Source organism: Aspergillus viridinutans, assembly GCF_018404265.1.
Source record: "Aspergillus viridinutans IFM 47045 DNA, scaffold_3, whole genome shotgun sequence".
In the NCBI taxonomy this organism is placed as follows: domain Eukaryota; kingdom Fungi; phylum Ascomycota; class Eurotiomycetes; order Eurotiales; family Aspergillaceae; genus Aspergillus; species Aspergillus viridinutans.
In genome coordinates this window covers 669,370-696,128 of record NW_025091219.1, presented here as the reverse complement: position 1 = coordinate 696,128, position 26,759 = coordinate 669,370, and the positions used below count along the sequence as shown (strand labels likewise).

Here is a 26,759-nt window from a genome sequence, read left to right as displayed (position 1 = left end):
ATTTCTTACCTACAGTCGTCTGAAGCTCGGCTTGTGGGTATTTAGAGATTGGCACATAACAAGTTTCGGCGACAGGATTGGAAGTCTACCAGGTACATTACTGATCACTTGATGTCGGATAAATGGAGGGGTATCCTGTTGGGGGACCTGTCACCCGCTCAGGCTAACTGATTTCTCTGGTGGTTGAGGAACAGAGTCCCATCCAGGCAGCGACAATAACAGGTACCCTTCGAGCACTCTGGGTTGTTTCTGATTCCTTTTTATTCATTCCATCGGACCGTATTCGTTCATTACGATATCGTATCGAGTTGAGCGCTCTCGGTCAACATCAGCCCGAAATCATATTTGAGGTCTTAGGGGCCTTAATTGAAGTTAATTGGCCTGCTTTGCACAGCTTAAACGAGATTGGTTTCTTAGCTATAGTGTGCCGTGCGATCAATAGCCATTGGAAGAATTGGAGCAGTTTCACAGAGAAGCCGATTGACAATGGCGGCAGCGACAACAGAGGAAATGACGCCTGCAGAGCAAGAGTCTGTCTATTTCAACAACTACCCACCTCCTAAGAACCTCCCGAAACATGAAGCCCTTGCCAGAGCTTTCATCGAATATCACACCGAAGCGAACAGGCGGGTGGTCCTGGTTACCTCCGGAGGCACAACTGTGCCCCTCGAAAACCAAACGGTGCGATTTATAGACAACTTCTCAGCTGGAACCAGAGGTGCAACTTCCGCCGAGTATTTTCTCCAAGAAGGCTACGCGGTGATTTTCCTTCACCGGCAATTCAGTCTGCTACCATATTCACGGCACTATAGCCACTCGACGAACTGCTTCTTGGACTTCATGGATGAGGCGCCGCCATCCACCTCGTCAGAATCTGCCAATCCAGGCCACGGTCCTATAATGGTGCGCAGTGAATATCAGGACCAGATGCGTGACGTTCTGCGGAAATACCGCTATGCCAAACAAAACAATTTGTTGTTGCTTCTGCCATTTACCACGATTTCAGAGTACTTGTTCGAGTTGCGAATGCTAGCCCAGTTGATGAGACCACTGGGATCCAATGCATTATTCTACCTAGCCGCGGCCGTCAGCGACTTCTTCATTCCTCGAGAGCGGATGGCAGAGCACAAGATCCAGTCCTCCGAGCTGCCCGCACACCTGGACAATTCAACTTCGGTCGCGGGATCGGAAATATACACAGGTGGGCTCGAAACCCAGGCAGGAAACAGCAAGAAACTCGTGATCGGTCTGGACCCGGTGCCCAAGTTCCTGCATCGACTGGTGGACGGCTGGGCGCCGGATGGAAGTATGGTTGTCTCCTTCAAGCTGGAAACTGATCCCAATCTGCTTGTATACAAGGCGCAGACGGCGCTGAAGCGGTACTCACACCATCTGGTTATCGGCAACCTTCTCTCCACACGTAAATGGGAAGTCGTCTTTGTGACGCGAGATCCTCCCTACGAGCGCTGGATTCGGGTTCCCAAGTCGAGACGTAGCAAGAGTATCTCTGGTGCGGAAGAGCAGGTGGGCCTGGCAGAGGCAAGAAAAGCGGGCGAGTTGGCGAACCGTCCCAGTGGGGAAGCCCGAGAGGACAATGAGCTGAAACCAGCAAGTGTTAGCACTGCGGATGGTGTGGAGATTGAGAGTCTGATCATCCCTGAGTTGGTGAAGCTGCACTCGAACATGATCGCCAAACAACAGGCAAAACAACAGCCATGATACCTAAAGATGTCACCACAACAACAATAACAATTCATAGTCTATAGATATCCTCCCGATGAAATGTTAATGTCAATGTCGACTTTATAACTTGATACCATTGCTCCTTACTAAGTAGTCTCTGGTCATCCTTGTCAAGTGCTTGGCGTCGACGATCTGCCCCATACAATCGATGAATTTGGCAATTTAGCTCTGGTTGCTTTGGTTTCGAGTCAACATTCCACAGTCTGTCCGGGCGACGTTTCACGGTACATTTATACTAGGGGAGCACAACAGGGTTGCATGTGGCATATAATGAAGAAGAGAGATAGATGACAGGCTGTGCCTAAATCAAGCCTTCTGACAGTTTCACAGCGTGGCAGATAATATCCTTAAAAAAAGCAACTAACGCTGACTCCACGGTTTTTCCCTAGGGGGGTTCAGGCTTCAACTGGCGGGAACCCAACACATACGCGTCATTGACGGTTGCTTAGATCTTCTTACTGTCGGTGGGCCAATCCTTTTTGCTACTACGTTGTTTTTCATCTTCTCAACCTACCTAGGTACCGTCTGAAGCTGCTGCTTGAAAACGTGCGAGTGCCGTCACCTGTTCCGCCTTGTCTCTTTTCTTTCTTCCGCCTCCTCCCTAAACTCCCGCGACTGATCCGACAATATTGATCACTCAGACTAAGGTCTGAAGTCGAGAGAAGATATGAGGACAGACTAACGGCAAGACCGATGATGATCAAGAGTGTCTGTGTCAAGTTGAGCGCTCGTTGTTACTAGCGCTCCTTCGCTTCATCCTTCACTCGAACTGAATCTCCTCCACACGACGTCTACAACTTAACCTCCTCCAACCCTCTCAGCTTCGGCTGCACTCATGAGAATGCTCATTCCGCTCCGTTACCGTCGGCGCATCACCCTGATCTCTGCGGTGCTCGGGCTGTTCCTTATATACCACTTCATTTCGACCAGACAAGACCTCCCGCGACCGTTGTCGACCGTCCGCAGCAACTTACAGCAGCAGTTGCCAACGCAGCATCAACAACCCAAACAGAAGCCGGACACTCTTTCCGATTGCCCCCTCCTTCCCGGCATCGAAGATGTTTTGGTGGTGATGAAGACCGGCGTGACTGAAGCCCTAGACAAAGTCCCCGTGCACTTCGAGACGACCCTCCGCTGCATCCCCAACTACGTGATCTTCTCCGACTTCGAGGAAGAAATCGCTGGCGTGCGCATAAACGATGTCTTACGCAACATGGATCCCGAGGTGAAACGTACAGTTCCCGACTTCGACCTCTACAACCGGTTGCAGAAGCTCGGCAGAAAGGGTCTGGGAACGCAGGATTTCGCCGACGAGGCCAACTCAGCCATTGGGAAACCCAACAACCCGGGCTGGAAACTGGACAAGTGGAAATTCCTCCCCATGGTCCAGGAGACGTTACGCTACAAGAACGACGCAAAGTGGTACGTCTTCATGGAGGCCGACACCTACTTCGCCTGGCCCACGTTGCTGGAATGGCTGTCGAACTACGACCCCCAGAAGCCGCTCTACATCGGCACCGAGACCCAGATCGCGGACGACATCTTCGCGCACGGCGGGTCGGGCTTCATCATCTCCCGGCCTGCCCTGCAGCTCGCGGCCGACGAGTACGCCGGCCGCAGCGTCGAGCTCGACATGTACACCGACGAGCAATGGGCCGGCGACTGCGTCCTCGGCAAGGTCCTGTTGGACGCCGGCGTCCCACTAACGTATTCTTGGCCTATCCTGCAAAACTCTAACATCGGCGAGCTCGATCCCTTGACTAAAGAGTTCTACCGCGAGCCGTGGTGCTTCCCCGCTGTCGCGTTCCATCATCTCTCCCCACGTGACATCCGAAACCTGTGGGAACTCGAGCAGCGACGATGGAAGGTAAGATCACTCCTCGCCGTTGCAATGCTCAATACAGACGAACAAATGATTAATGGCTTTCCTAGTCCCACAAACGCCTCCTTCTACACTCAGACGCCTTCAAAGAGCTCATTTACCCCGAACTCTCCAACGTCCGCGACGGTTGGGATAATCTCTCCGGGGAGGAACACGCCTCCGTCGACTCATTCCATGAATGCCAGTCTATCTGTCTCAATGATCCCGCCTGTGTCCAATTCGCACTTCGCGCGGGCTCCTGTTTCACCGGCAAGACGCCTAGGCTTGGTGTGGAGAACAACGCCGTGCGATCGGGCTGGGTCATGAAGCGGATCGAGAGGATGGTGGAGTCGGCGCCTTCATGTCCGAAGCCAGATTTCGGTCTATGATCCGACAGCATGGCGATGAGATGGTAAAGGCTGAGCCTATCATCTTGAATATTCCTGTATCACTAGAGTCTGTATTCTCTAGCTTCTCGTGCTTGCTCTTATCTTAGCTCTCTTGCACAGCGTCAGATTATACATTGGGCAGGCGTCTCTGGTGGTAAAGCATTGGGTTCAACAGGTTACACTATACTCTTTCCATTACAGGCATACTCTTGATTGAATCGATTTTTCGTTCCATTTCCTCGTTCGCAACTGTATACAATCTTTATTTCAAAGCCTGGTTTGTGTCCGAAAACATGACGTGTGCCCTATGAGCAGCAAAACACTAAGGGCTGGATCTCGCGGTCAACCTACCCTCAGTGGTGGACTGCTAGGGTCCTCAAGGCACTGGTCGATCCGCATGATGGTCAAGTTCATTGCCTTGACAAAGCGAATAACGTGTGGAAAATACTTGACCGTGCTCGGCTTCAGGTAATGCATCACAGCCAGGTTTCCCCCACGCCTCACATCTCGATAGAAAGCCTCCAGCTGTCTCTCCGGAGTTTCCGTGTCACCCCAGAGCCAGTCCTCAATGTCCACACTCCAGTTGACGATCTGAGGATTGGACGTATGCACTGCAAGCCGTTGGCGGGTTCTGGAGCCAATTGTTCCAAATGGTGGCCGGAAGTAGCGAGCTGCTCAAGGCTTAGTTGACGGATTAGACCAAAGCTTCGTACAGGGCCACATACACTCAACTCCCAGGAAACTCCTGAACGCTCGGATATTCCTGATGATTTCATCGTCGATGTCTTCGATGGCTTCCAAACCTTCCATCCTTTCGCCGTTGTCAGCGCTGGTAAACAGGTTTAGCAAGGGAGCTCACTTTCGGTGTGTATTAGAGTGAAGGGCGATCTGATGACCTCTCCTTAGCATTTCCCGGTACACTTGTGTGAAATTGGTCTCCTCATCTCGGAGTCCCGCTCCGACAACGAAGAAAGTCACCAGAATGTTCTCCTTCTCCAGGATATTCATGACCTCCTGAGCAAAGCGCGGTTGCCCATCGTCTATGCCAAAAGCAAAGGAATTGGGCCTTGTGCATCTAAGAACCATCCTACCGTTGGCTAGCCTGTTTGGTACTCGAAGACCCATTGGAAGCTCCGGCACAATTTCCACCTTGTATAATGTCAAGCTTTCCTTGGAGTAGAATCCATTGAAGGACACCGACAAGACCCTGGATTGATCAATGTGGAAATGTGAAAGAGGCACGTATATCTCATTGCCACTGGTATACCTGGCCGCCTCCACTGAATCCCACGTCTCGGGGTATGGTTTCCGATAAGGGTCGCAGTTCTCATTGTTCTGGTTGAGCGAGATGCTGAACTTGTTTGTCCCCGAAAACACAATATGAAGGTACTGGTCGCTGTAGGGGAGGAAACTGAAGCATTCCGCTGCCGCTAGCTGAGTGTGATAGTTGTGGTCGGGGTCTGTTGGGAAGAATCTCACGTAACCGTCGCCATACTCAATGGGTAGACCTTCTCCTGCACCGTGCCAGAATCCGAGATTGTTCCGCAATGCGTCGTTGAAAGTATCTATGACGAGCGGTGATCGGTGGTCTAGTCCATTAAGCAGAGACACTTTCCTGGTGTTGCGGGTGTTGTCGTTCGACTGCAGTTCGGCATACTGCTGGCATGGAGAAATATTCGTGTTCTGGGTAGATGTGATCGATGGGCTGGCAATAACCAGACTGATTAGGGAGAATATGCATATCAGCCTGGTCCGTTTGAGATGGCCCTGCAGATCCATCGCGGCCACTGAAGATGATGTTCTGGGATTAAAGTACTGAGCGCTTCTCAAAGGATAGGTAATGATGCTCGAAGTTCCTGAGTCCGAACAGGCACTCGGGATAAGAAGTATGATATCCTAGGACTGTGGAGGATGGAGAAACGACCAGGAGGAATTGCAATGACTGCGTCTTGTTGGTGTGCATCTACGAGAAAGGAAAGAGCCAACTACCTTATGCCGCAGAAAGGGAGTTGCGCTCCCCTCCTCACTGGAGAAACCTTACGCCATACTTGGAGCGAATCTACGGAGGTTGAATCACAAATATCAAAATAAGTCAAGTCATTATTCATCAAAATATGGTCTGTCCGAACAAGATACTAGCTAGCCATCCTTTGACGGTCCCTAGACTCCTCGAAAATTCCGCGAAAATCTAAACAGATTTATCATCGTACCCCCCAAAGGTCAGAGTTGGAAGATAATCCATCAATGATCTCCACTGAACTTCCGAGGCATGGCCAAGGTCCAAAAAGACAGCCTGCCAGTAATAGACTACCATACTATGGAAAAGCAAGAGGAATGTACCCTACAGTGCAGAGAACCCTGCTCCGCACTGAAGGTATGAGATCGAGCGGCGTCAGCCATTCCCTTGCCTGATCAAAGCGTCAAGGGACAGGAATCCAGCCAGAGACTCCTACCCAGTCTCAGTCACCCATCAAGCGCAAGATCAACCGCGCGACAGCCCCAGCGAGAGACAGAGAGGGTCAAGAAAGGGTGGACCTCTTCCTCAAATCACTCCCAGCCGGTAGAGACAGGGGCATCGTCGTTGGAGGATTCCATGGGAATGTCACCCCAGCCAGCTCCGGCATCATCGTTGTTGGTGTTCCCGTTGTCGTCCCCATCGGCAGCCTCATCATCTGTATCGTCGTCGAACTTCACCACCGCATCGGCAGGCTTGTAAGACTCAAGGAAATCGGGGACTTTCTGGCCGCTTTCAATCAGGATCTTCACGAGATCGGGCGCAATATCGGAGTTTCTGTCATTGTAGAAAGAGGTTGCAAGACCTTCGTTTCCAATGCGTGCAGTACGTCCTGTGCACCGTTAGCTGACAGCCCAACATAATGTACGAGAGTGATGTGCTCACCAATACGATGAATGTACTCGGTGATGCCACCATGGGAGGTACTGGGGAGGTCAAAGTTGACGACGTGCATAACGTTCTTGATGTCCAGTCCACGGGCTGAGACGCCAGTGGCCACCATGATAGGGCATCTAGCACTACGGAAGGAACGCCTGTTGGACGGATTAGCACTAGCTTTCGCTGCTTTGGAGAGAAGTCAACTCACAGAGCATCCTCACGTTCGCGCTGAGTCCGATCGGAATGGATAGAGGTGCTCGGAAGACCCATGTTGTATAAAAAGTCATCCAGGAAATCGGCCTGGGTCTTGGTGTTGACAAAAATCAAGGTACGTGAGGGCGGCATTGCCAGCAGAAGGTCGTAGAGGCATTGCTTTTTAAGGTGATCCTCGGCATAGATGATCTATACATTTTCAGTAATGCTTCTATCTCGGATTGGGCCTTCGAATTACTCACGGTCTGATCGACGTTTATATGGGTGCTGCCAGGGCGTCCAATGCGGATACGAACATGGTCTTCCGCAAGGAATTTGCGGGCCAAACGACGACATTCGCGGTTGAAGGTTGCAGAGACCATCATGTAACGATGGTCTGCATCCTCGTTCACGTCTTCTGGATGTCAGCATAACATTCCAGAAAGGGACAAACAGTGGTTCATACCACCACCAGACATGATTTTGGTAAAGTCGGATTCCCAGTCGGAGAGAAGAAGCTCATCGGCTTCATCGATGATGGTATACCTTACAATAACGATTAGTTTGTAAGTAAATGATTAAGAGGATACGACTTACTTGACCCGGCGAAGGGAAAGGACATGAGGCTTGTCCATAAAGTCAAGCAGTCTGCCCGGGGTACCGATGAGGATGTCACAGCCCTTCTGGAGCTCCTCACGCTGCTCACGCACGGGAGCGCCACCATAAACAACACAGGGACGCAACATAGAGCGATAGCATAGACGACGAGCCTCGTCGAAAATCTGGGTGGATAGTTCTCTGGTTGGAGCAACGATAAGCACCAGTGGCTCGGCACGAACAGCATCGACCGAAGGATCGAAGCCGTTGGCCAAGTTAGGACGGGGGGCTGCCAGCTTTTTTGCCTTGCCCATAAGCTGGGAAAGCACGGGAATCAGAAAAGCGGCCGTTTTACCAGAACCTAACTCATTGGTTTTGTTATTCAGCCTTGTTAGACGATGGGTATGGGCTTTCGTACTCACCCGTCTGGGCTATGGCAATCAAATCATGACCGGTAAGAACAGCTGGAATGGCGTAGGCCTGGATAGGGGTTGGGATCTCATAGTTGCACAGACGAATGTTCTCACGCATGATGGGATGGAGACCAGCGTCATCAAACTTGGAGTCATCAATACTGAGTACAGAACTACAGATATAGCGGATAGCAACAAACTTACGTTCTTGACCGGGTTAGGACGCTCTCTACTTTCAGCGATGACATCGATCTTCTGCAGACTTCACAAACGTCAGCTGGAAGCACTCATTGATTAAAGAAGGACATTCACTTACTTGCCGATCTTGAGGCCGGCACGATTGATGAACTCGTTACGGAACAACATATCCTCGAGTTCTTTGTTGGGAGGACCGACATCACCAAACTCATCGTTCCATTCATACTTAGCAGCTTTGGCAGCCCACTCGGGGATTTCACTTTGTTCAGTGACCTCTTCCGGCTTCTCAGCAGGACCAGCGTTGTACTTGGCGTAGTCGTACTGCTCGGGTGGAACCCATCCCTTCTCACGAGCGAGATTGGAAGCTTCGACGTTTTTGTTTATCTTTTCGTCTGTCACTTCTTTGAGCGCATTGCTCATGTCCGTGACATCGAAGCTATCCATTCTGACAAGCGGATCGATATTTAGAATTCAGAAGGCGTACGGGAACCTGAACGCGCAAAGCTGTCAGAGAATCTCTGTAAAACACAACCAAAGAGGCCAATCACTCAATGCTTGCTCGAGATATGAGAAGAGGACTTGGCCACAGGGAAAGAGAAGCAATGCACGCTGGGTGTGAAATGATGATACAGGGTGATGATAAGTGAGATATGAACAGAGGGAACAACTGAGCAAAACAAAGCAAAGGGAGAAATCCCGCCTAGCAGAAACCACTTACTGTACTGGTAGAAGACGATCAAGAGACTGATGATGATCACCACACAGAGAGTAGAGCACTGTATGAGCTTGTTCACAGAGGATAGAAGAGGAGGAAAGAAAGAGATAAAATTTCTCTCAGAGAAGGATGGGAGATGGAAGAAATCAAAATAAACACAAGCTACAGAAGCTACCGGAATAGTAGAGAGCAGAGTCGCCGACTAAGCGGACCCGTCACCCAACCTGATGCGTCCTGGTGATGCGGGTCTTTCTTCTGTCAGGCGCTCTGTGTCTGTTTGAATGCGATTGTCTGCATTGCAAGCTGAAAGAAGATAGAGCTACTACTAGAGTATAAGATATGGAGCACCTGGAGGAGGTAAGGGAAGTTGTTGAAGCAATGTGTCAGTTAGCAATATAGTTAGCACAGTGAGCTCCGCATCATTCAAAGAGTGGGAGTCAAATCGCTGTACTCGATCCTGGAATACTGTGAATATAAGGGAATAGAGGAATAGAAGGCTCGTTACGGCTCCTCATAGTCACCATAGTCGATGCTTCCAGAAGTCTTTTCTGCTACACTGACAACCGGTATGATACATAGAAGAATTCAGGGCAGCAGAAGGATGGAGAGAATAGATAACCAAATCGGACAGCTGTTGATCTTGTTCCAAATGTTGCCAACCTGCATCTGATATGCAGGTAGCCTTCTGTTTCGTTTACCTGCGGGTTAGAGTGTCTTTGGCTCTTCTCAACAGTATTCCGATCTGCAGTTCAATACTGTAGAGTCCAGTAGAACCCAGCCTGTATTCCTCGCACGCGTAAAGCTGATCCTATGACTTGTTTGCGTCTCTACCAGGTAGTATTCCAGCAAACAGGGGAGCAACCCAAATATGGTGTTCAGTCCTGCAGGTGAGAGAAGAGCAATTAGCATTACTATTCATCTTTCCAGTCCTCCAAATATCTTCATTACATATTCTTTGACTTATCTTGGACCTGAATATAACAGACAAGGAATCTTGTGTGAATCATGAATGTTGTAGAATGAGCAGAGAGAGGTTCAGAATATGAAGATATTTTGTTAATTCATTATGTATATAAATCTATGTTTACTATTATACAGTGGAAGGAGCTATCTACTAAGTAAGATTATATAATTAGATCTCTACTATACTGAGTATAGCTATACACCCCTAGATTTAATTAATAAGGTTGTAGCTACTTCCTAATTAGGTAGTTAATCTATAATTATAGTATTAAGATCTACTATTTATAGTGCTCTGCTAGGCTAAGCCTAGTATCTTAAAGAATTAATTAAACTTTAGATAATTAAGTAGCTTTATTATAAGATCTATAATTATCTTATTTATTAAAAGATACTATAGGAAGACCTACTTCTTAACTATTATATCTCTAATCTAATAATAATTAATATTAATATACTTACTATRTRYATAGAATTAAGYATTATAGGCTAGGTCTATAGYAGGCTAGYTATTAGTATTAATCTATATAGGRTATATAYTATTAAAGCTAATATCTTTAAGRAGATAGRTAAGCTAGATAGCTTTCTTTATAATATAAATAATAGTAATATATTTAGCCTTATATATAGATAAAGAGATAAYTAATTATAGCTTARAAGCYTATAARATAGGYCTATTACTAAATATAAAGATATATCTAGTAGTTAAATAGTATATATTAATATATCCTATATAATCTATATTAATATAGCTAATAATAATACCTAGCTTATATATAATATCTTTTGTATTATAAGGCTTATAGATAATTCTAATATCTAGGGTCTAATAGAAGAATTAAATAAGATAAATAAGATACTTAAAATATAATTTATTAGGATTTATAGTATATCTAGCTAGCTTCCTAATAGTAAAGGCAGTATCTAGCCTAGTCTATAGTATTAGATATATAACTAAGCTAACTCCTACTCTATATCTCTCTTTAAGTTTAAGATTATATCTAATAAGCTTATCTAATTTAACTAGCTAAGTACCTTCTTCTATAGGTATTACTATAGTTTTAATTAAATATAGATTAAATATATTAATAAGATATTAAAAATAAGTATATTAAGATAGCTTAATCTATCTTTTCTTAATATCTAGGTCTATCTTCATGCCTAGATAATAGGTAGCTAGACTAATAAATAAAATATTAAATAGTTTACTAATAGCCTTATACACCCTCTTAGTAATCTACTTAGAGGGTCTAGTAATCTCTATATTATTAATATATAAGATAAGAAGCACACTATAGATATTAAAAAAAAGATATTTATTAATCTTAGATAGCTATAATCTAATTTTAGTAACTCTACTATAGAAGATAAAATACTAGGCATATATAGATTACTTTAATCTATATAAAGAAAGTAATAGTCTATATATATAACTAGACTTATTATTAAAACCTAGTAGCTACTTTATATAGATAACTTTACTATTAAAGAATTTACCCTATAGGAAAGTAAGCTTAATATCTGCCTTAATATAATAATAGCCTAAGATAGCTATAAGTATAAAGAATAGGTAGATAGTAGCTAGCTTTATAGTAGGGAAAAATATCTAGTTAAAGTCTACTCTAGATATTTAGGTATAGTCTTTAGTAATCTATCTTACCTTAAATTAGATAATCTTATTATTAGTACTAATCTTAATCTTATAGACCTAATACCCCTTAATAGCCTTATAGCTAATAGGTAGGGCCTTAAGCACCTAGGTACCTTATTTAATAAGATTATCTATTTCTATTTTTATAGTATTCTACTAATTATCTACTTTAGGAGAGTTAATTACCTTATAAAAGGAAGAAGGCTTAATAATATTAGTATAATTATTACTAATATATATATATCTAATAATAATATAATTCTATATATATCTTTTTATAGCCTTAGTATTAATATAATGCACCCCCTATTCTATAAGCTAAATTACTTCTAGCTAGGAATATTCTAGAAGGTCTTCTACTAGCTTACTAAAAAGACCTCTATACAGGAAGTTAATATCCTTAGTAATACTAGGACCTATCTCTATATATATTTATAGTGTAGGGATGCTGTCCTCTAGTCTAGATAGATTAGGTATAGTTAGATCCTAGCCTTTAATAATATCTTAATCTAAATTATCATTGCTAATAACCTTATTTAGATTATAGTTAGTAGGTGGAATGGCTAGTAGATTAATAAATTTACTATAATTATTATCTAGATTATTATAGAGATCTAGATTGCTTCCTTCTTTAAAAATAATATTATAGGTATATTTAACTTTATTAGTTACTAGTATCTAAATAATATATTACTTACCTAAGCTAGTATAGCTAACTAAATAGCAGTAAATAGTATATAGATTAATCTTTATAATACCCTACTTAGATTTGATTTTATTAGTAATAGTAAGATATCTAACTAAACCTAAGATCTGTAGAGAGCTGACATCTAGATATTTACTAAAGTATATTTTATATAGAGTTATATTCTTATCTTAAATAGGTAAGATATTCTTAATTAGAATAACTCTCTTTATAATTTTACCCTAGAGTTTATATAGAATAGTTTTATCATTAATAATAGCATAAACTTTTATTAATATTATATGCATAAGATATTCTGTAATAGGGTTCTAACTATAAGTATATAGTACTATAAATTTCTATTTAATAGATTTAGCTCTAGCCTATACTTAATTCTCTTTCTTAATAAACTCTTCTTTATTATTAGTATAGATAATTTATACCTTAATATCTATATACTCTTCTTCTTTAATAAAGAGCTTAATAAGTGGCATTACTTAGTGCCTATATTTAAGTAATTAGATAGTAACCTAGCTATTAAATTAATCTATAATAATTATCTAGTAGTAAGCTCTAGTAATATAGTTATCTAGTATATTATTATAGCTACTACTAATATTAATAAAGATATACTCCCTATATTACTTAATAGGAGATATAGTAATATACCCCTTATAGACTATTATATTAGCTACTATATAAGATTTACAGGCATACTTAGGAATTAATAGTCCCTTAATATCTATTCTATTAACTATTTTAGATATATAGATGATATTAGGAATTAATAAATATATAAAATAATAGTGCTAAGTTATTAAATTAACCTTATCTTTCTTTAATATATAAATACTAGTATAATTATTATATAGTAGATCTAAAATAAGTATATATTACTTACTTAGGACCTCTTATCTAGTCTAGATATAAGTTTTAATATTAAAATAAGGTTTTACTAATTCTTACTTAGCTTACTTATAATTATCACACCCTGGGATCCGTCTCTGCTGTTCTCTGCTAGTTAACAACTTTAGGAACAGGGTGATATAGTCCCTAGACTATATCTGATACTTACCTAAGGCCTACCCTCTGTGGTAGCCTACTATATACTAACCTAGGTATATAGCATTATATAATATAATAATCTAACTAAGATCTAATGTAATCCAAAGGTATAATAATCCTATCTAGGATTAAGGATAATAAGAATAATAATAGTAGAGATAGAAGCAAGGCCTATTAAGGATATATTCTTAATAATAAGAGAGTAATTAATAAATTAGACTAGTAAACTTATACTTAAGTAAGTTATCTTTATTAAATATAAAGAACTAAACTAAGATCTCTAGATATAGTAATAATAAGTATTCTTATATAGTTCCTCCTTTATCTACTATTCTTACTACTATTATAGGGTAGTTATGATAGTAGCTATCTACTATTTCTATTACTATTATAGGGTAGTTATGATGGTAGCTATCTACTATCTACTATTACTAAGGTTAGGTATATAGTAGTTAGTTATATAACCTTTATAGCTAAATTAGATATTATTATAATATAACTTATCTTCTGCAAGGCCTTAGTGACTAAAGATTAATTAGTCTTTATTATTCCTCTAATTCTGCCCCTAATATCTACCTAGTAGTGTTAGTATTATAATATCATCTCCTCTCCTCCTAGTATTTTATCCTTAAAACTTACTTATAAGGCTATTACTCCCCCTTCTAATAAGTCTCCTTTTCTTATTCCTTATCCATGCTGCTTTTCATAATGCCTAAGCATAACTATTATTATAAATTTAGTATCTAAGCTAATAAGATTAAGAGATATGGTATTCTTATTAATAATCTATATAAATACTATCTTTATTATAGTCTTTCTTATATTATAGATTCTAAAAGTTATAACTATGCTTCCTATACTTATTATAGTTAATAATATAAAAAGCACTTTCACAGTAAGGGTGAATAGAAATAACTAAATTATAATTATAATGTTCTAACTATATAAATTAATAAAACTAAAAATTAAATTAAGATTCTTTTTACTAAATTAAAGAATCTCAAAACTTGCTGGAAATTTCTGGATAATTATAGTAAAAAGATATTAGATTATAATACTATAGTAATAGATTATCTGAATAAAGAAGATCCTCTAAACTTAGAAGACTTCTAAGAGTTAGACTAGCTTATAAATACCTATAATACTGCTGTCCTTACTGCTGCATTAGGTGGCCCTAGTCTATCCTAGTTATAGAATAATCCTTTAATCTAGGTAAATGTTAACTTTTCTATAAGTAATATTACTAAATAAGTTAGTAGTAGCCTATTAGGTTCTTAATAGGTTCCTATATATTTTCTAAGGTATTATAGTCTTTCTACTTTATAAGATAGTATGGTTTTCCACTAACTTATTTATAATCTAGGATTTATTTAACTTTATATTCCTGTTCTATATTATTACTAATTTCTATATTTTTAGTGATTTTTGTATTTTTTAGTGCTGGTTCTAATAATAAGATATAAAATACTAGATAAATCTATAATATACTTTTTAGTAGTTATAATTTATAATTAACTAGCCCTTTTCATTCTTTAATAATAAAGGGTCTAATTTTTTAATAATCTAGTTTCTAACTTAGTTATTTTATTTTAATATTTCTATAGAGTAGGTAAACTTTCCCCCCCTTTTTAAGATCTAGAGTACTCCTGTGCTTCTTATTATAGTATAATACTATTCTAAGGTTTATAAACTTAATATCTCTTATAAGTTAAGTCCTTAAATAATTAATAGTATTTACTAAATCTATAGCTTTATCTACTATTAGTACTTTATTCTATAGTTCTCTAATTAATATAGGATTATACCTATAGTTAGTAAAGAATGGTGTTTCTTCTATTATTAAGTGAATAGCATTATTATATATAAACTATATCATTAGTAAGTAAACTACCTAATCATCCTATTAGTAATTTATATAATATTATAAATATTACTTAACTATCTAGTTTATTTATTCTATCTATCTATTAGCCTATAGATAATATGCAGTTATGAGTCTTTACTTAATTCCTATTAAATCTATTAATAATTACTAAAACTTTAATATAAATAGCTTATCTCTGTCTAATGTGATATATTATAGCATTCTATAACTAATAATTATATATTCTATAAGCAGGCTTGTAAGCTGTGATGCTATTATATTTATTATAGTTAGGATTAAATAGATAAATTTTATAAGTCTGTTAGTAACTATCATTAGGTAATTATACTCTTTTAACTCTAGTAAAGATCTAATAAAGTTAATAGTAATCTATTCCTATAACTTCTTTAGTATCTCTGGTAATTATATCTTGCTATAAGGTTAATGTCTAGCTAGCTTATCTCTAATATAAGTTTTATATTACTAAATATAGCCCTGTACCTTTCTCCTTATATTTAGAAAGTAATAATTTCTTAAAATAGCTTTAGCTATTTTCTTAGTTCCTATATACCTATATATTAGGTTATTATAATACTTTATAATAATCTTGCTTCTTATATACTTAGGTATATAGATAAGTCCTTATAAGTAGATTAATCCTTATTTATCTATTATAAGATATTTATTATCTATAGAATTTTTAAGCATCTCCTAAATAATCCTATCTTTTTTTATTTCTTTAATAATTTTCTAAATTAATAGATCTTTCTTTAACTTAATAGTTACTATAAGTATATAGTAATTATATACTAATAATCTATCTTCCTATTACTTTAATATTACTAGTTTAATTATTTTTCCTTAAAGCTTATAATCTAGTTATTAACTAAGTATATCTACTTATCTATTTTCTATCCCTTTATAGTATATAATTCTGAAATTATACTGTGAAAGTATCTTAGCTTATCTAGCTTAATATTATATTAATTCTTTTGTTATTATGAAGAATATGAGATTCTTATAGTCTATCTTTATAATAATAGTGTGCTTTACTCCTTCTAGGTAGACTCTCTAAACTTTAAATACTACTACTATAGCTAGTAGTTCCTTATTATAAATATTATAGTTAAGTTCTGCTTAAATTAACTTTTATAAGTAGAATACCACTAGCTATAGTTTCCTATCCTCTTCTAGTTAAATTATTCTTATTCTAACTGCATAGTCTAATGCATTAGTTTTAATTATTATCTCTTTTTCTAGGTTATATTATACTAAGATTAGTACCTTTATAATTCTTTCTTTAACTTTATAGAATACTTTATTATAATCCTTATTCTATTTAAACTCTTTTACTTTCTTAAGTAATACAAAGAGTGTATATATAATATTTATATATCCTATAATAAATTATTAATAATAGTTAATAAGTTTAATAAACTATTAGACTTCCTTAATATTTTTTAGTTAAGGCTAATCTATAATTACCTTTACCTTATTCTAATCCATGTAGATCCCTTCTATGGATATCTAATGTCCTAGGAACTTAGTCTCTTATATACTAAATTTATATTTCTTTAGTTTTAACTTAATATTAGCTCCCTAGAGCTCCTTTAATACTATTCTAATATACTTTATATATTCTGTCTCTTCTTAGTTAAAGACTAAGATATTATCTAAATAGACTATTATAAAGAGGTCGCGGTATTTATGTAGTATTTTATTAATAAATCTTTAGAATAATATTAGCATGTTAGTAAGCCTAAATAGTATTACTAAGTATTTAAAATAACTATATTTTATTCTAAATGCTATTTTCTATTCATCACCTTCTGTAATCTAAATATAGTTATATATATCTATAATATCTAATTTTGTGAACTACTTAGCTCCTTAAATTTAATCTTAGATTTTATAGATTAATAGAAGTGGGTAATAATCCTTAATTATTATTATATTTAGTTATCTATAGTCTATACAGAGTTATAGACCTCTATCTTTTTTAGGTATAAAGAGTATACTATATCCTGCTAATAAGTTTAATAGCTATATCTTCCTAAGTTATAATTATTTATTAATATATTCCTTTAGTATTACTAATTCTTTCTCTAATATCTAGTATATTTTCTTACATGCTAGTAATTTTCCTTCTAATAGTAGGATCTTATGGTTATGCTTTCTATACTTTAGTAGTTTATACTATTTAGGTTATTTAAATAAGTCCTTAAACTTATAATATACCTTAGGCAGAGCTATCTTAATAGCTATCTCCTAGCATCTTCTAGGGTTATTATTATAAATCTTATCTATACTCTAATTAGCTACTACTAAAATCTGCTAGGTCTCTAAACTAAACCTTATTTCTTTATTTTTACTTTTCTAGGTATTCTTATTACTCTCTAGTATTATAATTTTAGTATATTCTTTACTATCCTTAGATGCCTATTCTAGTAATTCTATTATTACTATATATTATAATAATTTAATTACTACTAGTACTACTATTATATTCTAGTTAAGTACTACTTTTCTTAATTTACCTCTTAACTACTTAGTATTACTATTATTTTCCTTTAATCTAATATACTATAAGGCCCTAGTCTCCCCTTTAATCTAGTCCTATTATAGATATTTATAGTTAAACTAAAGACTTCCTATCTTCTAGTTAATTACTAGGTTATAATTCCTAAGCTATAGAATTCCTAACACTATATTATACTATCCTATTAGTATAATATCAAAGTTTAGTTATTTAAAGTAGTCTAATATAACTATTAGTATAGTCCCTAACTTAGTTATAATTAAGAGAGTTCCTAAATTCTCTCTATTTAGATTTATAATTAGTTCAGGTACTACTTTTATAATTTCTAAAAGCCTTAGCTTCTCTATAAATCCTAGATTTATATAATTCCCTATTACTCCTAAGTTAACTATTACTTAGATTAGTTAATTTAGAATATAAGCTTAGAGTTTTAAGTACTTTCTATATTATACTTCTATAGCTATAAGGTAAGGGTATTTATCCTCCTATTTTAGTAGCCTAGTATCTTTTACTAGTACTAGGAAGTATCCTTCCTCTAACTTTCCTTAGTAATATATTATATATTAGTCCTTAAAACATGCTATCTAATATATTATATTATAATCTAGATATTATCTATATCCCCTGTAAGAGTATTTAAGTCTCTAATATAGATAATTAATATTTTCCTTCATAACTGTTAGTACCTCTAGCTAAAACTTTACTATATACTTATTATTATAGTGAATATTATAGTTATTACTATAATAAGTTATCTAGAGTACTTTATAATATCTTAGGTATCCTTAGAAATATTTATATAGATACTAGATATAGTTATATTTCCTATAAAATAGTCCTAGTAGTCTCTTTTCTAATACCTCTCTTAGTTTATAGAAATATTTATTTAACTAGTGTCTATATCTTTAATACTATAGAGGATGTCTATTATATCTAGATATATACTTATCCTATAACTCTACTTAGGTCTAGTATTCTAGGTTCTAGTAGATGCATCCTTTCACTCCTTATTTTACTTTATTAAGGATCTATATATTTAATTAATATACTTATAGTTCTACTAACTACTTCTTATCTAGCTATTATAGCTATGCAGCATGTTAGTCTACTTTATTATTATCTTTTAGGGAATTATCTTAAGGTATCTTAGGAATCTTATAGGACTACTCCTTATTAGGATTAAGGCTTACCTACTAAGTTCTATACTCTTTATTAAGTAGATTAATAGGTTAATTAATTATAGTCTAATCTATTATAGGAAAATCTGCTTAATCTAGCTCTCTGTAGTTAGTCTTTTCTTTATTAGAACTAATAATCTAATCTCTATTAGTAAGTATTATCTATTAGTGAATAGGCCCTCTAGGTATAATATTCTCCTAATTAATAAGACTATCTTTATTACTATTTAATAATTTCTAATTAGTGGCTATAAATATATTTAAGTCTTTAATAGGCTAATTATTATTTATACTTCTATACTTAGTAGAGTCTTCCTCTTAAAGCTCCTTTTTAATCTTATTATTATTAAGAGTTATATATTCTTTAAATAATTTTCTTAGCTACTTATTACTCCTTTTCTTAACTATAATAGTGCTAGTTATGTTATAAGCTTCTTTACTAGTATAGAACTCTACTATTATCCTAAGCTATTTTATTTTATTCTACTAACCCTGCTAGGGTTATTATCTGTAGTCTTTTAATATATATCTAGGTTTCCTATACTAGAAATATAACTTATTATATTATTACTATTCTCTTTCCTTACTAAAAAGTACTAATTATGTTATATCTAACTCTATTAGATATAGCCTATAAGGATCTATATATCCTTAGCTCTATGGCTAAGCTAGCCTTCTATTATTTAGTTAATAACTTATAGTATGCCTGCTACTAAAGATATTCTAATTACTTTATTCCTTCTTATATATATAAAAATCTTATAATTTATTATTAATCTTAACTACTTATTTAATTATTCTACTAAGCTTATCTAGTTACTCTATCTAAATTAGCTTTTCTTAGATATCTGGTTTTAAGCCTTCTTTAAATTATATAATATTTATATCTTCATCCTAGTTTAAGTAGGATATAATCTATTAGAATTATAATATATATTCCCTTATAGATCCTATCTATTTAAGCTACTATAGCTATCTCTTAGTGTTATGCTCTTTATTAATATTATTAAAAGTATTCTCTAACTATCTCTTAAATATATTATAACTAGTGAATATTTTATCTATTTTATTAGCTTAGTTATTATTAGTGTGCTCCTGATAATCCCTAATAAAAGGTTTAAACTAATTAAATACTAGTCTGGTTAGATAAGTTATAGTAAATAAGACCTTATCTACTTTATTAATAAGTTTCTCTTGGTTTATCTAGAGGTATATATCTAACTATATAAGAAATACTTATAACTTAGATTAACTTCTGTTAAATAGTTCTAGTGGTCTAACTTTAACAGACTTAGCTGTTAATTAACTATTTAGAGTCTTATTCTATTATATTAATCTAAGAATATGCTCCTAGAGCTATTTAATCCTACCTATTAGATCTTCTACTATAATTTAAGGCTATGCAGCTACTTACTACTATAGAGTTCCTACCTAACTAATATTTAAGCTAGCAGGGGTTTGTGGTGTATTATTTACTATAATATTTAATATTAAGTATTAATTAAACTTCCTAAAGTAATTTATACTATATAGTATTTAATATATCACACCCTAGGATCTATCTCTACTATTCTCTGCTAGTTAATAACTTTAGGAATGGGGTGATATAGTCCCTGGACTATATCTAATACTTATCTAAGGCCTACCCTCTGTGGTAGCCTACTATATATTAACCTAGGTATATAGTGTCATGTGATATAATAATCTAACTAAGATCTAATATAATCTAAAGGTATAATAATCCTATCTAGGATTAAGGATAATAAGAATAATAATAGTAGAGATAGAAGCAAGGCCTATTAAGAATATATTCTTAATAATAAGAGAGTAATTAATAAATTAGATTAGTAAACTTATACTTAAGTAAGTTATCTTTATTAAATATAAAGAACTAAACTAAGATCTTTAGATATAGTAGTAATAAGTATCCTTATATAGTTCCTTCTTTATCTACTATTCTTACTACTATTATAGGGTAGTTATAATAATAGCTATCTATCATTCCTACTACTATTATAGGGTAGTTATGATGGTAGCTATCTACTATCTACCATTACTAAGGTTAGGTATATAGTAGTTAGTTATATAACCTTTATAGCTGAATTAGGTATTATTATAATATAACTTGTCTTCTATAAGGCCTTGGTGACTAAAGATTGATTGGCCTTTGTTGTTCCTCTGATTCTGCCCCTAACATCTGCCTGGCGGTGTTAGTGTTGTAACAATAATCTTCTTACAGCATATAATCTTACTAAGAGAATAGTTAATTATTATCTCTCTTAGGGTAGTAAGGGAATACTATTAGCTATATTTTAAATAGTATATCTAGCTTAGTTAGTTTAACTAGCTTATTAGCCTTAATTATGGTGTTGCTTCCTATAAGGTAAAGAATATAGATATTCTAGATAATATCTCTATATCTAATAATTATTTTATCTAATAGGTAAGTAATAATAATACTATCTAGTAGAAGATTAACTCCTAGACCCTTATAGCCTAATCTAATAGTGCCTAAAAGGTTAACTACCATCTTAGGGATGTAGAGAATATTAGTAATAATAATATATCTAGTATATCTACCTAGATATATAAGATATAAGATAATATCTCTAATTAAATTAGAATATATAATTTACCCTATTACTATCTTAATTCCCTGTTTGCATAGCTTCCTTAAGCTATCTATAAAGTTTATAGATATTATAATAAAGTATTTAGTAGCTCTAGAGTTAATTATCTAATTACTAGTACTAGTGTGTAGGTATAGAGCTGGATTAATAGTAATAATTACTATCTATATATATTTAATATCTTATTTAACTAATTAGGAGGTAAGGATGCTATTATTATTAATTAAATTATTATTAGTAGGGGTAAGGACTCTATTATCTTTATTATTAATAGTATAGAAGGTAAGCATTATTTCTTTAAGTATTATAATAGTTAATTATTAACTATTTAGTATATTATTATTAGTACCTATTATATAAGTATAATTATAATAATTAGTTTAATTTAATTAATTAGATAAATTCTTCCTGTTAGGCTTCTTATCTAGATTTAATTCCTAGTAGTCAGGCTTCTTATAGCCTATTTTACTATAATAATAATATTTCTAGTTCTTCCTAGTTTCCCAGGGAACCTTGCTGTTAGAATCTTTCTAGTTATTTAAATTAGAATTAGAATTAGACTAATTTAATTAATTTAATTTATTCTTAGGATTACTACTCTTCTAAGCTAGCTTCTTCCCTTTCTATACTTTTATAATATTTATAAATAATATATTAAACTTTATATGCATCTCCTTCTAAATAAGAATCTATATAATATTATTAAATATAGTAATTCTCTTATTATAGTAATTATTAAGGTAAGATATAAGGAATATCTTCTATATCTTACTAAAATTATAGAGTAAGAATTAAATCTTAATAGATTTAGGAAGCTATTTACCTTTCTTAAGGCTATAATTAAATTTATTAAATACTTAAGATAGTTTTAATATATAATCTTAGACTCTATTATAGTTATTATATATTATATTAATAGCTATTTATAGCCCCTTAAAGGACTATATATCTACTATTATATTATATTTATTATTAAGATAGTTCTAAATAGCTTTAGATAATTCTAAATTAATTACTTTATATCTAATAATATAAGATAAAATAGAATATATAGCTTTATAAGCCTTATTATCTATCTTTTTCTAATCTTAAATAGCCTTTTTAATTCTCTTTTACTACTTAATAAGCTTAGCTTTATTTAATAATCTAGTCTAATAGCCTACTTCTAGTAGCTCTAGCTTCTTATAAGTTCTATTTATAGTTTACTAAATACCCTAGCTATATAGGTATATTTTTATAGCTTTAGACTATATTTAATAGAAATCTATATCTATAAGTAATAATAACTTATAGAGATCTACTTAAGATATCTTAAAGAAAGATTTTAATAAAAGAGATAAGGTTTTAGATATATCCTTTAAGGGAATAAGATTTTAAATATATTTAAGGATAACTACTAGACTTCTATATCTATAAGAATTCTTAAATATAAGAATCTTTTACAGGGCCTTATTAATAAAGGTAATAAAAGAATAGTTTCTATCTTAGGCAGAATATCTAGCCTAGATAAATATTTTAGGTAGAATATCTGCTAAAAGAGGCTTTTAAAAGTAAAAAGTAGTAAAATAACTTAAGGAAAGAATTTAGGAATAATTCTCTAGAGCTCTCTAAGAGGCTCTGGGCTTATAACCTATAGAATAAGTAGAGAGAGGTTTAGAATATAAAGATATTTTATTAATTCATTATGTATATAAATCTATATTTACTATTATACAGTGGAAGGAGCTATCTACTAAGCAAGATCACATGATCAGATCTCCGCCATACTGAGTATGGCCACAAATGTTCCTGATCTGTTGGATGAAGCATGATCGCTGCGTCTTCCTATATATCCTGAGGCAAATACTTACATGTTGCTGCCATCAGTTGCTTCAACAAAACTAGACTGACAAGAAACAGTATTTTAGCCATAAGGTTAAGCAAGTCAGATTCTTGTCGAATCTGGAAACAATTCCCACGCTGCTTATGATCAACTGAGGTATCTCGACTTAGATTGGGTAGTTCCCATCTGCAATCCAATAAGCCAGGAATGTATGTAGTCCGATTTGATGCCTCAGGCCTTCACAAGCAAGACCAATCGGCGATAGACGTCATTTAACTAGCAGCGGAAGGATGACCACATTCATAACAAATCCTTCACTACCTACTCTGTATGATCGGCCAAAAAGGTCATTTCCCATTCAGCAACTCTCCGACAATACCCATCTACAGCTCGGTGGCAGCTGCACCCACCGAAGTAAGGATTGGGATGTTCCGCCCCATCGAGTACTACCCTACTAAAACTTTGGTTCCACTCCTCAACCACCTAAAGCGGGCAGAAGGAGATATACGCTGTAGTGGTTATCACGGCGTCCCTTTACTCCGAAATGAGTGTTCTTTAAGCTTCTGCGGATTATGACACCGAGCTTGTAATCACTCCCCTTTCTCACAGTTGTTGAGACTTCACCATGTCCATGTCCATATCCTCCCCAAAGTCCAATTCGGTCGGCCCGGATGCGGTCGCACCTAGGCGTATGACCAATTCATTCACAGAGCGAACCGTCCAGCTTGAACGAGCTATCACCAACCCTGGAGCTGTCAAGATTAACGTCAAAGGTGCTTTCATTGTTGACGAAGAGCCTCGATCGAAAAGTCCCGCGTCATCAACGGACGGCGTTCACTACGAGAGCCAGGATATTCGTCTCCCTCATCATACTGGCCTCGTGAGCCATGTCGCTGTCGATGTGAGTGCCTCTCTTTTTTTCCCGCGGTTCCCCGCAGAATCATGTCCCCCGCAATCTCGAACAAAAAAATATTCGACCACGCGCATACCTCTAAATGAAAAGGAAATTTCTCTGACCTTTCTACTTTTGCAAAATTTATAGATTGGAGGCTCGCTCGCGAAGCTCGTATATTTTACCAGAGAATTGGACTCTCCTGACAACGGTGGTCGCCTGAATTTCATCAATTTCGAGACTCACCGGATCGATTTGTGCATTGACTTCATCCGGGAATTGAAAGAGGAACATGAGAGACTCAATGGCCCCTCTAGAGATGAGCTGTGTGTCGTTGCCACGGGAGGAGGCGCCTACAAGTACTACGATAAGCTGAAAGAGACGCTGAACGTGAACATCATACGGGAAGACGAAATGGAATGCCTCATAACAGGTTAGTTTACTGGATTATCTCAATCTTCGCATGTCAGAAGCGAATACTGAACTAATTTTTGCCCCAGGTCTTGACTTCTTCATTACCGAGATCCCCAATGAAGTGTTTACCTACAGCGAAGCCGAGCCGATGCAGTTTGCCGAGGCCCGACCGGATGTTTACCCGTACCTATTAGTCAACATCGGGTCAGGAGTATCAATGATCAAAGTATCCGGCCCAAAGCAATTTGAGCGTGTGGGTGGTACTCACCTTGGCGGTGGCACATTCTGGGGCCTGATGTCGTTGCTGACCGGTGCTCGGACCTTTGACGACATGCTGGCCATGGCGGACAAGGGCGACAACAGTGGGGTGGACATGTTAGTTGGCGATATCTATGGCATGGACTATAGCAAGATCGGACTTAAGAGCACTGCCATCGCTAGCACATTTGGCAAGGTCCTTCGTTTACAGAATGCTGCCGAGCGACATGCGGAGGATGGGGAAGGCCTCTGTCATGGCGGCCCTGAGCAACAAAATGGTGAAGTCAAGTTCCGTCATGAAGACATGAGCCGAAGCTTGCTGTATGCTATCAGGTACGTTCCTGCTTGTCATCAACGACCTACCAGTGAGCAGTCGGCGCTAACAGCATTCAGTAACAACATCGGGCAGATTGCCTACTTACAATCTGAGAAGCACCAGGTCAAGCACATATACTTTGGAGGCTCGTTTATTCGGGGCCATCACCAGACGATGAATACATTGTCGTATGCCATCCGATTCTGGTCCAAGGGTGAGAAACAAGGCTACTTCCTGCGCCATGAAGGCTACCTCGGCGCTGTTGGCGCATTTCTCAGGAGGCAACCGGAGAACTGGGGTCGGAGAAATAGTATTCATGACGCAAACTCTGCAATCCAGGCGGCGAAGGAAGCCGTTAAATGGAAGAAAGAAGAAGGTTTGAGCTCGACGTAGCTCGAGGGACACATCTCATCTCGCCCATCTGGATTACCAACATTTGCTTGTCTCATTTCATTTTTGATACCCGTCCGTTGACGTTTTGCCACCCGAGTTACTCATACATTGCAAGCCCTTGACGATCGACGCTGCTCGTTCAAAGTGTCCTGTTAACTGAAACACCCTCTCCAGGCCTCTGCCATACTCATTGGCCATCATCTGTGAGCGTTTGTACAGCATCACTTGTGTTATGATATTTTCTTTCCTTGTATTCTTTTCCGCCGGTCTCATCGAGATTATGTTGAAGTGAGACCGAATGGATCTCTCACCTGCTCCTCACTTACCTGCATCCATACAGTGTGGCTCATCCTAGACATTTGCTTCTACTATCACTACAGTTATACGCACCCTGCTCATCTACTGCCTTTGTTATCCTTATTTGAGCGGCTTGATTTTGAAATAGACTTTCAGCATATCTGCTTGATGACACATAGAGGGAACTTGACGTCTTCTGAGGCTGATATTTCTAAATTTAATTTATAGATGACTCTTGCGTCATGAATGATTCAAGTGCCAAGGTGGCCATGATAGGAGCAGGCATAATATTGTGATTAATCTCACTGTTCCTTCATGATCAGTCCTCTACCGAAGCCTCTTGTGGCTCCTATAGCAGAATCCTTGCATCTCACTAAGAGATCGACTGTACCTATCTACTGTAAGTTGTACAGTCGGCTATGAGTAAGTATTTAAGTGGATCTACAACGGTCGTGCATCGACATAATCACCTTAACTCAGATGCTTTTTATTGGACGAGCAGATAATGGATGACTGTATAAATATTAGGTAGACATGAGTCTCTTGTAAACAACAGCAAAACTCTTGTTCACAAATTCGGTTCTCAGCAGACTGTGCCTGGAGACTTTCGGAAGACACTATGGGGTGTTTTCTAGGCTACGTGCGTACTAGGTATGTAGGTTGCCGAATCCTTCCCTGGGCTTCAGCCAACCAGACTAACCAAACTGACCACTAACCAGACGCCAACAGGATCAACTGGACGAACTGAGCTAACAGGACTAACTCAATCAACTCAATCGGATACCAAGGCTTGA

General features: G+C 36.6%; 5 protein-coding genes across 5 annotated transcripts; 3 read left to right on the top strand and 2 right to left on the bottom strand.

Annotated features, from left to right (window-relative positions):
- Positions 1–486: 486 nt before the first annotated feature.
- Positions 487–1,719, top strand: Aspvir_005204 (phosphopantothenate--cysteine ligase CAB2; the record flags this gene model as incomplete). Its single annotated transcript, XM_043268423.1, has 1 exon — positions 487–1,719. The coding sequence occupies one exon, from the start codon at positions 487–489 to the stop codon at positions 1,717–1,719; it is 1,233 nt and encodes a 410-aa protein (XP_043124358.1).
- An 859-nt stretch (positions 1,720–2,578) lies between these two features.
- On the top strand, positions 2,579–3,993 carry Aspvir_005203 (glycosyltransferase family 31 protein; the record flags this gene model as incomplete). The annotated part of the gene is made up of 2 exons (XM_043268422.1): positions 2,579–3,610; positions 3,676–3,993. The coding sequence occupies 2 exons, from the start codon at positions 2,579–2,581 to the stop codon at positions 3,991–3,993; spliced, it is 1,350 nt and encodes a 449-aa protein (XP_043124357.1).
- A 342-nt stretch (positions 3,994–4,335) lies between these two features.
- Positions 4,336–5,772, bottom strand: Aspvir_005202 (polysaccharide deacetylase family protein; the record flags this gene model as incomplete). Its single annotated transcript, XM_043268421.1, has 3 exons — positions 4,336–4,664; positions 4,719–4,804; positions 4,853–5,772. 3 exons carry the CDS (start codon positions 5,770–5,772, stop codon positions 4,336–4,338), a joined length of 1,335 nt encoding a protein of 444 aa, XP_043124356.1.
- A 768-nt stretch (positions 5,773–6,540) lies between these two features.
- On the bottom strand, positions 6,541–8,730 carry Aspvir_005201 (DEAD/DEAH box helicase; the record flags this gene model as incomplete). The annotated part of the gene is made up of 9 exons (XM_043268420.1): positions 6,541–6,839; positions 6,893–7,041; positions 7,095–7,288; positions 7,342–7,493; positions 7,545–7,624; positions 7,676–8,036; positions 8,098–8,233; positions 8,293–8,350; positions 8,405–8,730. The coding sequence occupies 9 exons, from the start codon at positions 8,728–8,730 to the stop codon at positions 6,541–6,543; spliced, it is 1,755 nt and encodes a 584-aa protein (XP_043124355.1).
- A 15,290-nt stretch (positions 8,731–24,020) lies between these two features.
- On the top strand, positions 24,021–25,668 carry Aspvir_005200 (pantothenate kinase; the record flags this gene model as incomplete). Its single annotated transcript, XM_043268419.1, has 4 exons — positions 24,021–24,296; positions 24,438–24,720; positions 24,788–25,292; positions 25,353–25,668. The coding sequence occupies 4 exons, from the start codon at positions 24,021–24,023 to the stop codon at positions 25,666–25,668; spliced, it is 1,380 nt and encodes a 459-aa protein (XP_043124354.1).
- Between the last annotated feature and the right edge of the window lie 1,091 nt (positions 25,669–26,759).